This window comes from Pseudorasbora parva, chromosome 25, assembly GCF_024679245.1.
Source record: "Pseudorasbora parva isolate DD20220531a chromosome 25, ASM2467924v1, whole genome shotgun sequence".
Taxonomy (NCBI): Eukaryota; Metazoa; Chordata; class Actinopteri; order Cypriniformes; family Gobionidae; genus Pseudorasbora; species Pseudorasbora parva.
The window spans coordinates 17483578-17498017 of record NC_090196.1 but is presented as its reverse complement, the minus strand read 5'-3'; the positions used below and the strand labels follow the sequence as shown (position 1 = coordinate 17498017).

At 37.1% G+C, this 14440-nt stretch overlaps 2 protein-coding genes across 3 annotated transcripts; both read right to left on the bottom strand.

Moving 5' to 3' along the window:
* Positions 1 to 903: 903 nt before the first annotated feature.
* On the bottom strand, positions 904 to 4999 carry nfybb (nuclear transcription factor Y, beta b). The gene is made up of 6 exons (XM_067436642.1): positions 4897 to 4999; positions 4530 to 4660; positions 4214 to 4411; positions 3993 to 4071; positions 1738 to 1817; positions 904 to 1580 (listed from the first exon to the last, which is right to left on the bottom strand). Exons 1-6 carry the CDS (start codon positions 4997 to 4999, stop codon positions 1548 to 1550), a joined length of 624 nt encoding a protein of 207 aa, XP_067292743.1. The 3' UTR covers positions 904 to 1547.
* Positions 5000 to 7923: 2924 nt separating this feature from the next.
* On the bottom strand, positions 7924 to 14377 carry slc41a2a (solute carrier family 41 member 2a). Of its 2 annotated transcripts, none has more exons than XM_067436640.1 (11): positions 14047 to 14377; positions 13199 to 13542; positions 13014 to 13121; positions 11852 to 11923; positions 11637 to 11781; positions 9996 to 10142; positions 9729 to 9876; positions 9306 to 9385; positions 9095 to 9226; positions 8181 to 8329; positions 7924 to 8112 (listed from the first exon to the last, which is right to left on the bottom strand). In XM_067436640.1, exons 2-11 carry the CDS (start codon positions 13532 to 13534, stop codon positions 7951 to 7953), a joined length of 1479 nt encoding a protein of 492 aa, XP_067292741.1. In that variant the 5' UTR covers positions 13535 to 13542; positions 14047 to 14377; the 3' UTR covers positions 7924 to 7950. The 2 variants fall into 2 exon arrangements, with proteins under 2 accessions (XP_067292741.1, XP_067292742.1); XM_067436641.1 differs by having other exon boundaries at positions 13199 to 13469.
* Between the last annotated feature and the right edge of the window lie 63 nt (positions 14378 to 14440).

Genomic DNA, 14440 nt, shown 5'->3' with positions numbered 1-14440 from the left:
TACATTCAGCTTCCATTATAGGTCCTGTCTCAAACTGTTTAGTCCAGCCTTCCTTTATGGATTCTGCCTTTCGTGTCTGGGAGGAGAGGGAGATTAGGCTCCTAAAAGATTTATATATAATCAATAACTTTTGCTCATAATTTTGCTCACTTTTCAAGTAATTTTGCTTTACATAGACCCACTTGCCCCACTTTTTAAAAGGTTTTTACAGATCAGGAGTTTTATCAAGATCCTTCCCAAAAACACCCCCTAACTCACCTATAGAGACACTGCTTGATCTGAAGCAGTAAAGGACTAATTTCAAGAATATATTCTATTATAATGTCAATAGATCCACAGAACCTGGATGAGAGTCGAAAAGCATGGCAAAGTGATTTGGGCAGAGGGCTTAGAAATGGAGAATGGGAGGATGCTTTAAATCAGGTGCACTCCTCCTCAACCTGTGCTATATATATATTTTAAGTATATATATATATATATATATATATATATATATATATATATATATATATATATATATATTTATATATATATATATATATAAATTCTCCTCCATAATTTAGATATGCTTTATGTCACTGACCCTTAACACTAAGGGTGTAATGATTCGTTTAACAACAATTCGATTCGTATCACGATTTGAGTTGTCGATACGATTTAAGGACGATATTGGTTCATTTAGAACGATATGATCCGAAACGATTCAGTGACTTGAAATCGATTCAGTAACTTTTTAGTCCAAAATTGGAATCAGTTTTATCAATTAAAAATTGTAAGTTGATTTGTAAAATGCCATATTTTTATGCAGTTATTGTTGTCACAGTCGTGTATTTAAAACACAACTGTTTCAAAATTCAAATTTAAGGTGTAGATGAAATTTAATAAACACATAAAAACAAAATGAACTGTGGCCAGCAAGAATTTAATGTAAATTCATCCAAATAGTCATTTTTTTTAAATTAGAATTTAGATTTACTTTTGGACTTTGATTGATGAATGCAGATTGCTTTAAGATGCGTTCTTCGTGTTAAGTGAACTGCATCAATACAAATCCATTAAAACATTAAGGAAAAAACAAAATTATTTACAAAAAAAATTAAACATTTTAAGTGTTAACATCTTATCAAACTGAAATTATACATGCAAAATTGTTTTCGTCTAAATATATAAAAAAAGAGCAAAGCACTCATTCCACTAAATTGCAGGAAGATTCACATTTGTTCTATTTTATTGCTTTAATAGAAGGTTGAGTTATTCTTGAAAACCCCCGGGACCCTTTAAAACTCCAAATGTGTGACATAAAACAAACAAAAGTAACACCCAACAGACTACTCACTTAAAATCATAATGTGTGCGCACACATGAAAACACATGAAAATCTAAACATAGAAGTCCAGCTCTGTGACCTGTGAGAGCACAAAAAGAGGGTCTGCTGAAGAACTCCCACACACCCCACTGTTCAGGACCTTCACTTGTATGTGGAAGTGTGGAGGTTTGATTTGTGAAGATTACGTGTTGATTTCAGCATGTGACATTGCAGCACATCTTCAGGAGAACTGGAGCTGTTGCACACCGGGGATCTGCAACAGAAGAAACGCAAATAACAGCATCACACAAAATGCTTGAAAAGTGTGCTTTATCTTTATTTGAAATAAATGTCACATGGTTTGATGGAGGCAATAAAGGGAAGATCTTGTCTGATGTTTTTGGCCGCAAAGAACATGACAGAATTCTCACCTGCTGATAGGAGGTGGTGTACACCATCACATTTTGTTGCTGTCCATCAGCTGTTATTATTCCTGCAGGTAGTGGGTTTGCTGAGAAAGAAAAATATTTCACTGTGTTAAGACTGGCCAATGATGTTTGTGTTGTAGAAATCTAAATGTTGTCTCTATCTATCTATCCATCCATCCATCCATCCATCCATCCATCCATCCATCCATCCATCCATCTATCTATAAAACAACACCTGCATGAATAACCAAACTCATTGACTTCCACAGTATTTTGTTTTCACATACTATGGAAGTCAATGGGGTCCATCAACTGTTTGATTATTGTCATTCTTCAAAATATCTTCTTTTGTGTTCAGCAGAAGAAAGACATGTACGTATACAGGTTTGGAGCAACTTGAGAGTGAGTAAATGATGACAGAATTTTCATTTTTGGGTGAACTATCACTTCAAAGGTGTCATGAACTGGCTTTTTTTTATTATACGGTTTTCTGAGGTCAACTAATGACGTTTTAGTGGTTTTTACATTCAAAAACATCATAACTAATAAGCAATAGGCTATTTTCTACACTGGTTTTGAGGCTTTGATGGACGTGCAGCACTGGAGACTTGGAAGTAAACGCCCACGGCTAGGATTGGAGAAGATTTGCATATTTAATGAGCTTCAGCTCCCCCGTCAGTTCAGTTTACATGAGGGAGGGGTTGTTTTGAAAGCGGCCACCAGGATGATTCTCTCACAGGGCTTGTAAACGTCTTTATCTAACAAACAGAATGATTTATTTCTCATCCACCTGCGATTGATTGGAATATTATTTTTGTATTACATGGCCTGCACGATCTATGGATGTAAGTGTGAACACACACTACTGAATGGGCTACTGAATTACATGTGCTTATTATTCTGTAGAGGCGGTGTTTTGCCACTAGATGACATCAGGATGAAGCACAAGATCTTTTTCTGGGCCTGGTGTCTATAAAAGCTTTTCTTTGACTAACAAGGAAGTTTTTAGCTCTGAAATGGTTATGAATCAGCGTATTGATTCATGATTCGGATCGCGTTTCAAACTGCGGAAATCACGTGCCGTTGGCGATCTGAAATCAGGAATCAATACGCTGATTCATAACCGTTTGAATCTTTAATTGAGGATTGAAAACAAACGCAGAAGAGAAGACGATGCTGAATAAAGTCATAGGTTTTTTTTGTTATTTTTGGACCAAAATGTATTTTTGATGCTTCAAGAGATTCTAATTAAAGGGATAGTTCACATTGAAATAAAATTTTGATATGTTTTAGCTTACCTCATGGGCATCCAAGATGTAGGAGTATTTGTTTCCCCTGTAGTTTCATTTTTTTTAAATCATTTTAGGTCAAACCGTTCTTGTCTGTGCCTCACATAATGCAGGTCTATGGTCACCACCTCAAAGAGCATACACAGAGAAGTCCAAATTAAACAATCCCCCATCGTAAGTACACACTGATGGCCTAAGACACGAAACGAGCGGTTTGTGTGAGAAAACGAACAGTATTAATATTGTTTTTACCACTACGTCCGACTGATCCGAGGGCGCGCGTGCGTGTTTCCTGTGGTGTACAAGAGGTAAAAACGATATAAATACTGTTCGTTTTCTCACACAAACCGCTCGTTTCATGTCTTAGGCCATCAGTGTGTACTTACGATGGGGGATTGTTTCATTTGGACTTCTCTGTATGCTCTTTGAGGTGGTGACCATTGACCTGCATTTATTATGTGAGGCACAGACAAGAACGGTTTGACCTAAAATGATAAAAAAATGAAACTACTGGGGAAACACATACTCCTACATCTCGGATGCCCATGAGGTAAGCTAAAACATATCAAAATTTTATTTCAAAGTGAACTACCCCTTTAACTAACTGATGTCACATATGGACTACTTTGATTATGTTTTTATTACCTTTCTGGACATGGACAGTATAGTGTGCATCGACTTGTGCTCTCGGACTAAATACAAAATATCTTAAACTATCTTTCAAAGATGAACAGATGTTTTACAGGTGTGGAACGAAATTAGGGTTAGTCATTAATGACATATTTTTGGCTGAACTAACCCTTTAAATAACTAACACTTAAAACTAAATTGAAACCAGGAAATATACAAAATATGAATAAATACTAAAACAGCATATAAATAAAATGAACAAATTCAGGTTTGGCTCTATGAAGAAAGCTAAACCAGCAGTAACGTAGCCATCTGTACTCAAGTTCACAAGTTACTTACTGAAAGACTCATCGGTCAGCTCCTCTCCCATGCCTTCGGTTACAGTTACAGTGCTAATGCCTTTCTCTCCTTTCATGGCCTGAGGACACACACACACCACATAACATAACGTCAATCTTAGACAAACAAAAGGAGGACACCTCTGACAGCTGTGCAAAGTGTTTTCAAAAAGCCTTTATTTCAATGATGTGTGAAGATGGCATTAAAAACATTAATGCTACCTCTCTGAACTTCTGCAGGTACAGCTTCAGAGGCTCCACATACATGTCGAAACCCAGCGTGGACATCGCGAACAGGATGTCTTCGCCGTTTATCGTCTTGCGTTTCTCCTGATGGCACCTCTCGCTGGCTTCTGAAGTGATGAAACTGATGAACTCGCTCACACACTCCTGCACACACTCCTTGGCGTCCTTTGCTATCTGATGGGATAGAAGGACAAAAAATATTTTTGAATGTTTTACATTTGACCTAAAAGTTTCAGTTTGACCATTGTTTTTAGCAAAACTGTGAAAAATAAATTACAGCAAAATGAATTACTTTTCCTGTTTGGGGTACTGCATTCTTCATTATACGGGCAACGTTGGCGATTGGGAGATAGATGTCTTGCTCCCGTAGGTTATCTCTGCTTCCATTGCCATCCTCATGGTCAAGTCCATCATCACCTTCATCTTTATAAAATAATAATAAAATGCATTATCTAAATAATAAATAATTTGGAAATTTAAATGACTAATTTATGTATGCATTTTATTTTATTTTACATTTAATTCATATTTAAATTAATCAAAATTATTTGTTTATCATTTAAATGTTATTGAATTATATAAAAATATATCATATTTGAAATTAACAAGTTATCTAAATGCTTGATCCCTAACGTTATGTGACGATTGGCTTCATTTACCATCCTGAGCTTGGAGAACAAAGTGACTGCCAGCCATATATTCTCCGGTTATGCCAAGTTGAGAGGCATCTGTGGTTGAACTGTCTCCGTCCATCTGAAACATGAATTACATTTTATTACAGTATTTAATTCTCAAATTTTTCTGGTCTCAAAAGTTCAAAACCAAGTGAGATGCCTACCTAAACAGCATTTGTGGCCTCTAAAGTGCACTTTACTAGACATGATACGTGGTCATCTAAGATTCTGAGACAGCCATCTTGGCATAACAGATACAATTAATATGAATTTAACTTAATATATTTTATTCAGTAATAAACGTTTATTCAGAACCGTCAACTCAATTGATCACTTTATTTCACACAAACACAAACACAGGTTTCATTAAAAAGAATTTAAAAAACTCACTAATTTCATAGATTTTATTTGTCTACTCACAGACAAATAATATAATTGATACTAAGATTCGTCGCCTGTGTATCTATAATATATTGCATAGATATTTGATACCAAACCACATTGGTGTATTGTATTGGCTAAACAACCGGTGATAGCAATGAACATGTAACGTAATGTAGGTTAAACCACATTTCCCCGCTGAAATATTCAGACAAATTGCTCAAATTAATCGACGGACACATTCAACAGGAGACGAAGGCAGACAACAAGGATGACGAGTCAAAGCACCCGTAGATCCGTCAAAATTAGTCGTTGTAAACAAAGGGGCCGCGGCGCGCTCCATGACGAGCTTTTTACAATTATTGCCACAACCGCGAGCTGCTTTTCATATCGCGCGGTTAATTTCTCATTCTCCCCGCCAACTAATAATAAAACACTCGCGCGCGGAGATTTCCATTCGATGTAACAAAATATGGGTTAGCAATCATTGGCCGGAGCCGCACACTAACCTGCGATGAAGCCCTGGTTGGTTCTCTTCTCAGTTCGGCCGTTTGGTTGGACAGAAAATGGCTGCGGGAGAGCCAGTCCCTGCGCAGGGCTGTACGGTCCTCGAGGAGGAGCCTCACTCGGACACCAGGTGGCGCTATAGTCCAGTTTTAAAACTAAAACACAATGGGTGCGTCTCAATCAGCTCTCTAAGTTCAGTAGTCAGGGCACTGCTCAATACATAAGTCAATGGGATAACTCTCTGATCAGTGCCCTGAGTCCTGACTACTGAACTAGAACGCTGATTGAGACGCACGCAATGTGTCGAAATAGCGCCTCCCATTGGTACACTTGAGAAGATCAGTCTACCGCTTAACATATAACAGATATCAACGGTTTCCGTTTTTATCTCAAGGCCACTTTTATGTGTGTGTGTGTGTGTGTGTGTGTGTGTGTGTGTGTGTGTGTGTGTACGTACCACAGACTGTAAAAAGGTGTGTACTTGTTTGTATTACATTGTGGGGACCAAATGTCCTCACAATGCAGGCTAATATAAACCTGAGATCAACGTTACCCACAATGTAAAATTGATTCATGAACATACTAAATTATGTTTCTTTTGGAAATGTAAAAATGAAGATTGTTTCCTGTGATTGGTATGTTTAGGGGCAGGGGCAGTGTAGGGAGATAGAATGAACAGTTTGTACAATGTAAAATCCATTACGGTTATGGAAAGTCCCCACAATTCACAAAAACACCACATTTTGTGTGTGTGTGTGTGTGTGTGTGTGTGTGTGTGTGTGTGTGTGTGTGTGTGTGTGTGTGTGTGTGTGTGTGTGTGTGTGTGTGTGTGTGTACAGAAGTGTGCTTTTCCTAAAAGACCTTAACAATCCATCATAAAAACATGATATTTTAAAACTATATGAACTATATTTCTCCAAAAGTTTCAACATTCACCATAGCATTTTTTTCTCTCCCTAATGCATTAGTTAAAAAGAAAAAAAAAGATCAAGCAAGTGTCAGTCAAGAGCTTGAGATATGAGGCATGAAGAAAAAAGACTTTTATCACAAATATTTTTATTGTATTTATTAACTACCGGTATTATACTCAACTATATTTACTTATTTTTGATTTTAACAATACATTCGTTTTAATTTAACACTAATTTATTAACTAAACATATTAACTTTATTTAATAACTAAAGTTAATAAATAGGATATTTTTATGTTATATTTTAATGATTTGCTTTGAATAGAGTACATAAATAACAATATAAAACTGTTATTTTAATGTTATTTTATATATTAGCTTATCATAATCATGCTCATATTTTTATTTTATAAAATGTTTCTCACAGTATAAAGAAGTCTGTTTGCCTGGATCAACATTATTCAGAAATTAAAATTCAGAAATAAACAGTATTCTCAAATTATTAAATTATTAGTACAAATGATTCTATTAAACTGTGAATATTAAATAATGTTAAATAACTATAAATGTCATGTACGTGGTAAACCAGGGGAAAAGGATTTTTCCGATAACTTGATTTCTATACAAATAATTTATACAAATTTACTACGGTAATTTCCTTGCTTTCAGCAATCTACTTTAACATTGATACATTTACATGAGTGAATTGATATGTTCTTTATTGCTTTCACAGCAAAATATAATAAAATAATAAACTAGTAGCACTCATTTTTTTAATCCATCCTGAATATTAATTATTAAATAGAAATATATAATCCATGTGCATTAGTAAATTGTATAGGCTGCCCAACACAAATATTTGGACATCAAAACCATTTCATTAATGGCTTGCCACCTCAATGTCACTAAATACACATTTCTGAACCATAAAACATATTTATTACAACCATATTGAAAATTCTGCTCTTAATACTGAGTGCAAATCAGTCATATGTTCAACATAATAACATATGGAAACAGATGGTTCCTTATTCAATGAAGATGGTCACGTGACTGTTGTCACATGAGGCAGTATGTGCGATTCATTGAACTGTCTGCATGCATGGAGAGATTGATATTTCAAATATTGGAGTAAAGTCAATCACTGTTTAACTGTGCAGAGAAATGCCACAAAAAAAACTGTAGATCCGCCCATCAGATCTAAACTGTTTAATGAAATATGACAATGTCATTTCAACATTTACGTCACCAGTGATATTAAAAGAAAACAAAGTGCCAGAAAGGCAGTGCCCAACAAATCTGCCAGAGCCGTCAGATACGGGATAGAGATGCTATCAGGGTCTCTGCCGCATTTCCACAAGCAGTGAACCATCACGTCAGCGGTGCCCAAAAGGAGAAACACCTGAAGGAATACGATTCAGGTTAAATACTGCCCCTCTCCTCAATAACAAAAACGCTACCTTCACTTGCCTGTGTGAAAGCTGCTACTAAATAGAAGGAAATGAAGAGAGCAGTGGGCGGAGCCGGGCTGCCTTGTATTAGGTAAATGGTGTAGATGAAGACCAGGTGACCTGGGATGGCCAAGATGAGGAGCACCTGTGCTGATCTTCCATTCGGCCCTGCCAGAAACAATGCAAAAGTGATTTTTGTCTTTGTTTTGAAACCTTAAACATTGATGGAAATCTGTTAGGGCCCTGATATACTTCAAGCTAAATCAGAGTATGAACTAGTGTGACATCATTTCAAATAAAATCAGACTCAAGTCGGAGATTGATGGTAATTCTAATTCTAATTGAAGGCGACTGACACTGTTAGGCGACAAAAAGTTAAAGTGGCATGTGAAGGCCAAGTATGGTAACACATACTCGGAATTTGTCCTCTGTATTTAACCCGTTTAAGTTAGTGCACACGGAACACACACATTAGAAGTAGTGAGCAGTAAACTGTGGACACACACCTGGAGCAGCAGGCCCTCCTACCCTGAGAATCCCTGTTCTGGCGGAACGAGGGAATTCATTCAGCGTGCAACTCTCACAGTGCATTATGGGTGTTCTCTAGCCGTTGAGCATACATTAGTTGCACACTCGTTATTGTGGTGCATTGTGGGATTGAATGAGTGCACTCAATGTCCACAATGGTTTCGGACAACACTACAAATGGCTGTCCCCTCAATCGCGATCTGATGCTTTTTTAACTGCTGTTTTTTATTGTGTTATTGAAAGACAAGCACACAGCACGTATTTACATCTTTATCTCAACATCTTTCTTAACAGTGTGGTCGGCGTCAGGATGTTCGCTAACGGTATACCACTGCAAAGGTACATCCCAAAGTCTATTAACCCCAAAGTAAAGAATAAAAAAGAACTTTGCATCAGAGCCTTTACCTGTGGCGCAAAAGCTGCGGCAGGGGCAGTAACATCCTTTTGCGTCATCTGGAAGTTCGCCCAGTGGACACTGAAAATGAAGATACGTGGCTATACGACTAGCCTGGATGGAAACCAGATTACCACCAACACCTTTAGGAAAGGTTGATATTGGAAATTTAAAACAGTCACAGTTGATAAGAACACAGCAAGGGAGTTTTGTTTGACCCACCATTTATAACAGGAGTGTAGAGAGCAACTCCCTCAAGCATTGGATCTGCGATGGTTCGGTCCAGAATCAGTCCTCCAAGACTGGAGATATGAAATAAAAAACATTAGCTGGTTGTACCAACGGTCCAGCCTAGACTTATATTTATGCATAAAGAGTTCAGGTGCAAACTTGTCAGAAATGTCAGAAAACTCAGGTGCTACTTTGCTCAAAAATGAAATAATGATACTGAGTGAATGCTCTCTGCATATAGTATATGTTCATAAAATACTTTCTCTTAAACCCACTAAAACCCAGCCTCATCCCATATAGAAGGACTGGTTCTTAGGTAGAACCCTATACATGGAAGCCTGACAAAAATGCTTATTTTAAAGAAAAACGTCAGATGGATTTAGAGGCTTTTGCATCTGAAGTCTTCACATATACCTGCTGATCACCATTGCGGTAATTATTGGCTCCCAGCTTGAAAACAGCAGTTTTTGGCTTTCAGGGTGCCGAAATGACAGAATGACCCATGCCGGCGTCAGGCACAGGAAAACAATACACACCAGATAGGTAATATAAGGGTAAGGTTCTACAAACAGAGAGAGAGTTACAAAATAAAATGGTGTTAAAGAGAGTGAAAACAGCCCACACCTCTCATGTGGAGAAGCAAACTAGTCATTGTCCATTGAACTGGTCTTTTATTCTCACCCATGCAGTAATAAAAGCCTTGACTGATGTAGGCGAGCAGTCCAAGTGTGATGAGATCACCAAAACTGGCAGCGATGGGCGTGGCTATGTTGTCAGGGTTGACGCCCACCTTCTTGGAACCAAAAACCACACCAACCATTAAGATCCCTAGAAAAAATGTAATATATCAATTATCAAAACATTCAGTATTAATTCATGCGGTATAACATTTTATGTACACTAAGAACAATTTTATTTATGTTTCAAAGACATTAAGACTGTTATTCAGCAGGGATGCATTACATTGATCAAAAGTGACTGTAAAGACATTTATATTGAATAGATTTATATCCTGGAAAAAATGCATTACAGTTTCGACAAAAATTGAAAGACACTGAAGACTGGGGCAATGATGCTGAAAATTCAGCTTTGCCATTACAGGAATGTCCAAATCTCGCTATAGTGATGATTGGACCGTTGCTATGCAGTTGATAAGGTGTTCTAAGTGGTTGTCAAGGTGTTGCTATGATGTTCTAGCTGGTTACTTACTGGCATGAATATAAAAAAACTCCCAAGTTTCTATTATATTCTGGTCTCTAGATATGGCTCAGGCCCTTCGATGCAAGTCAATTTATTTTCCCCCCACACTTTTTATCGCCTACCATGTGAAAATTCTGTTTGATTGATTAGAAAAGTAACAACCTTTCCTCAAAATCCACATTAAAGGAACAGTTCACCCAAAAATAATTTGCTCACCCTCAAGTTGGTTTATGAAAACAAATACTATGGAAGTCAGTGGGGTCCATCAACTGTTTGGTTACCGAAATTTTTCAAAATATCTTCTTTGGTGTTCAGCAGAATAAAGAACTTTATACAAATTTGGAACAACTTGACGGTGAACAAATCATGAGTTAATTAAAACTAAACAAGTACATTATTTAAAGGGATAGTTCAGCAAAAAATGGAAATTACCCCATGAATATATCTCACGCTCAAGCCATCCTACATGTATATGAATTCCTTCTTCAAATGCATATAATTGGAGTTATATTAAAAATGTCCTGGCCTTTTGGGTGAACTGTCCTTTTAAGGTCAATATTAAAGCAACATTTTGCAGGTCAAAAAGTCCATTGGTCACTTTCAACCAAGCAACTTTCTGTTGGTCAGTGTGGCGATTCTGTGTGACCAACTTGAACTCATTGAAAAATCTGTGTGAGGAAATCTTTCGCCCTTGCGTGAAATTTCCAATCACGTAGATTCTTGAGATGATTTTTTCCTACTGAAAATACACAACGAATTCCCAGAACGAATGTGACCGCACCTTAAGAGTGTGGGGGTAAATAATGTTCAGTACTTACCCTTGTCTGTCATCACTAAGGAATTGCTTTCATTAATAATATACTGACAGTTTTATCAATGTATCCTAAATGCTGATAATGTGAGCAAAGTGTTCTGAGGATACTGGGTCTATATTCGGGACCTGTATGAAAAATGGGTTTGCATGGCTAAGATCACAAGCCACGAGCCATTCAAGTGAGAATAACCTCATGATCAGCACCCACAATGATTATACCCTTCTTCTTTGATGCCCATGAAGCATTTAACGATTATAAATGGTCTATTTTAGGAAGATAAACATTGGTCAGAAATTTGAATGCAAACCCTGCAGCAGGGATGCTGTAAACGCCGTCACCACGCTGCAACAGCAGAGCAAGGCTACATGGTTCACGATGAGCTCCTTTTCCAGCGCCAATCCAAGAGCTGATGCTACAAGAGCAGCCAGGAAGCCCAGAACTGTAGCTTGTACCTAAATAGACAAACTACGTTTAATGTCGAACAGAATTTCACCACAAAAATATCAAATGAGCTGAATTAACCTGTTTGAGGGCAAGATTTCCAATGATCAGGTTCCTCTTCTCGCTTGAAGAGTTAATTCTGCCAACATTCACCTGCAATATTAATATTGAAGAGTTGATTTATTTTTTTAAAGCAATATAAAGCATTACATAAAGCATGAGTTTTGTTTTGTTTAAACCATTAAGAGACATTCAAGTATAAGGGCTCAGGGCTGTTTTCTCCACAGCAGGATGTGAACGTTCCCCACCATGAAAAGAAGCATGTGATGAAGGGGAAAGAACACAAGGCAGACACGATACAGCAGAAGACCTCAATGAGGAGGAGGAAGTAGATCATATGTAAAGGGACAGTTGACAGATTAGAGTTCCCACTTCCTACACATTTTAATCAATGAATTTCAATGACTATAAAGAGTTCAGATGCAATTGCCTTTAAGAGCCACTTTGGTCAAAAATGAAATAACGATACTGAGTGAATGCTCTCTGCATATAGTATATGTTCATAAAATACTTTCACTTAAACCCACTAAATCCCAGCCTCATCCCATTTAGAAGGACTGGTTCTTAGGTAGAACCCTATACATGGAAGCCTGACAAAAATGCTTAATGGAAAAAAAAAACGTCAGATGGATTTAGAGGCTTTTGCATCTGAAGTCTCCATATATCACACACACACACACACACACACACACACACACACACACACACACACACACACACACACACACACACACACACACACACACACACACACACACACACAAAAACATTGTAAGTTAGGTGTGATTAATTGATTTGACAGCACTAAAAGTGGATATTCCTTTTGAGATGTGCTAAAAAATTACATTTACAGAGTAATTCAATTATTAGTGTTTTTAAAGATTATTATTATTATTTTGCAGTCGTGGCTGGTATTGGAAATTCAGTTCTATTTGCTCAATTTTTCTATTTGTGCATTTAAGTTACACTTGCTGTCATTTAATGCTCACTAAAAGTTAATTAAAAATAAAAAAAATCCAATAATTGCCTATAGCCAATATGGTACTAATATACTCTGCATTCCTAAATCATTTTTTTCTAGGGAAAAGCATTGCTTTAAGACTTGTACAAAACAAGCAAAAACCAGCCTAAAAATGAATTCTGGTCCAGTGGGTATAATAGATAGATAACATAGTAATCTTACAGCGGTGGAGAGTCTTGATGCCAGTGTCATCTCCAGGTTTCCCTTTAGGCCCAGTAGAGGTGGGACAAGGATGAAGATCTCGGTTACGTTACTGAAAACGTCCCAGTTCTAATTTGTAAACACAAGACAACTATTTATATTCACAAATCCCAAAAATGCACCCCGAGATCATCTCCCACACTCACCTGCACTAGGTCCAGCAACATCCCCGCCAGCACCGTTCCAAAACCTGCCAGGAGGAATGGAACCAAAATCTGTATCACCATGGCCCAGATCGACTCACTTGGCATCTCCTGGCCATGAATATTCTGAGGCTCATCCTGGGATATGGTCCCGGAAGCCGATGCATTGGGAAGCAGGGGATCCGACTCTGAAAACTCCTTACTAGAGGTACGAGTGAAGCTTGATGTTATGTCAGGTCTTCTGGTCTCTAGTATAAATGGATGCCCATTTTCTCTGGAAGGCAGGAGAGTTGAGGTCAATTGACATTCCTTCTGGGTTGCTTCAGTGGTGGATCCCATTACACAACCTTTCCAAAAAGAATTTAGGTGTTCTAAGTCAAAGTAAGAAGAGTTGTTTGTTTGTTTTTAGTTAATTATGTAAAGATATTTGATATAATGAAGCGTGCAAATTTTGGATCAAGCTAGTGTCGATGATTTGACATCTCAGCCTTAAAAAACATTGAAACATTTTAACATGAAACAAATTAAGAAAGGAAATCAAACATTGAATTTTTAATTATAGTGTATATTTAATATCCAGTTATTTACACATTTACAGTCAGCTTTCAATATTGTACAGTTTCGTCTGTGTGAACTAAAACTGTAGATGAAGTTTGAACTGTTAAGCTTAAAATTCAAAGTTAAAGGTTTTTATTTGACCAAAAATAAACAGCAATACTAAAATATAAGCAGAAAATGTAAATACTTATTATTTAATCAGATGTATTCAGGTAAAAACTACTGTACTGAAAGTCTTATTTTTGGCAATAAACTTGGAACTTCAATTCAATGTTTAAAAAAAAGTACCTTACCTTAAAACAGCAAAGCCCTAAAACCAACAGGTTGGGCATGTGGTGGTTGTCGAGCACATTTTTATTTATTTTACTTTTCTCTCATCCAGCCTTACATACACTATATTAGCAGACTGACTGTGTGACAGTGAAGTCAATCAGGTTTATGCAGTCAGTCTGTTTGTGCTGAGCTCATACTGACAATGAACTCATTTGGCAACACATTTCTCATTACAAAACCGATGACAGACTATAACTTTATGAATGTGGCCTTCAGGCGTTCGCAGTTCAACGGTCTGTTAAATAATAATGCATTCATCTGTACAAGGAGAAAGTTGTTCCATCATTTGTGTTTTCGCTGTGCTTTATGGGGCCACTAGCAGGACAGAGTGAGAACTGCAGGTCAAAAGGCATT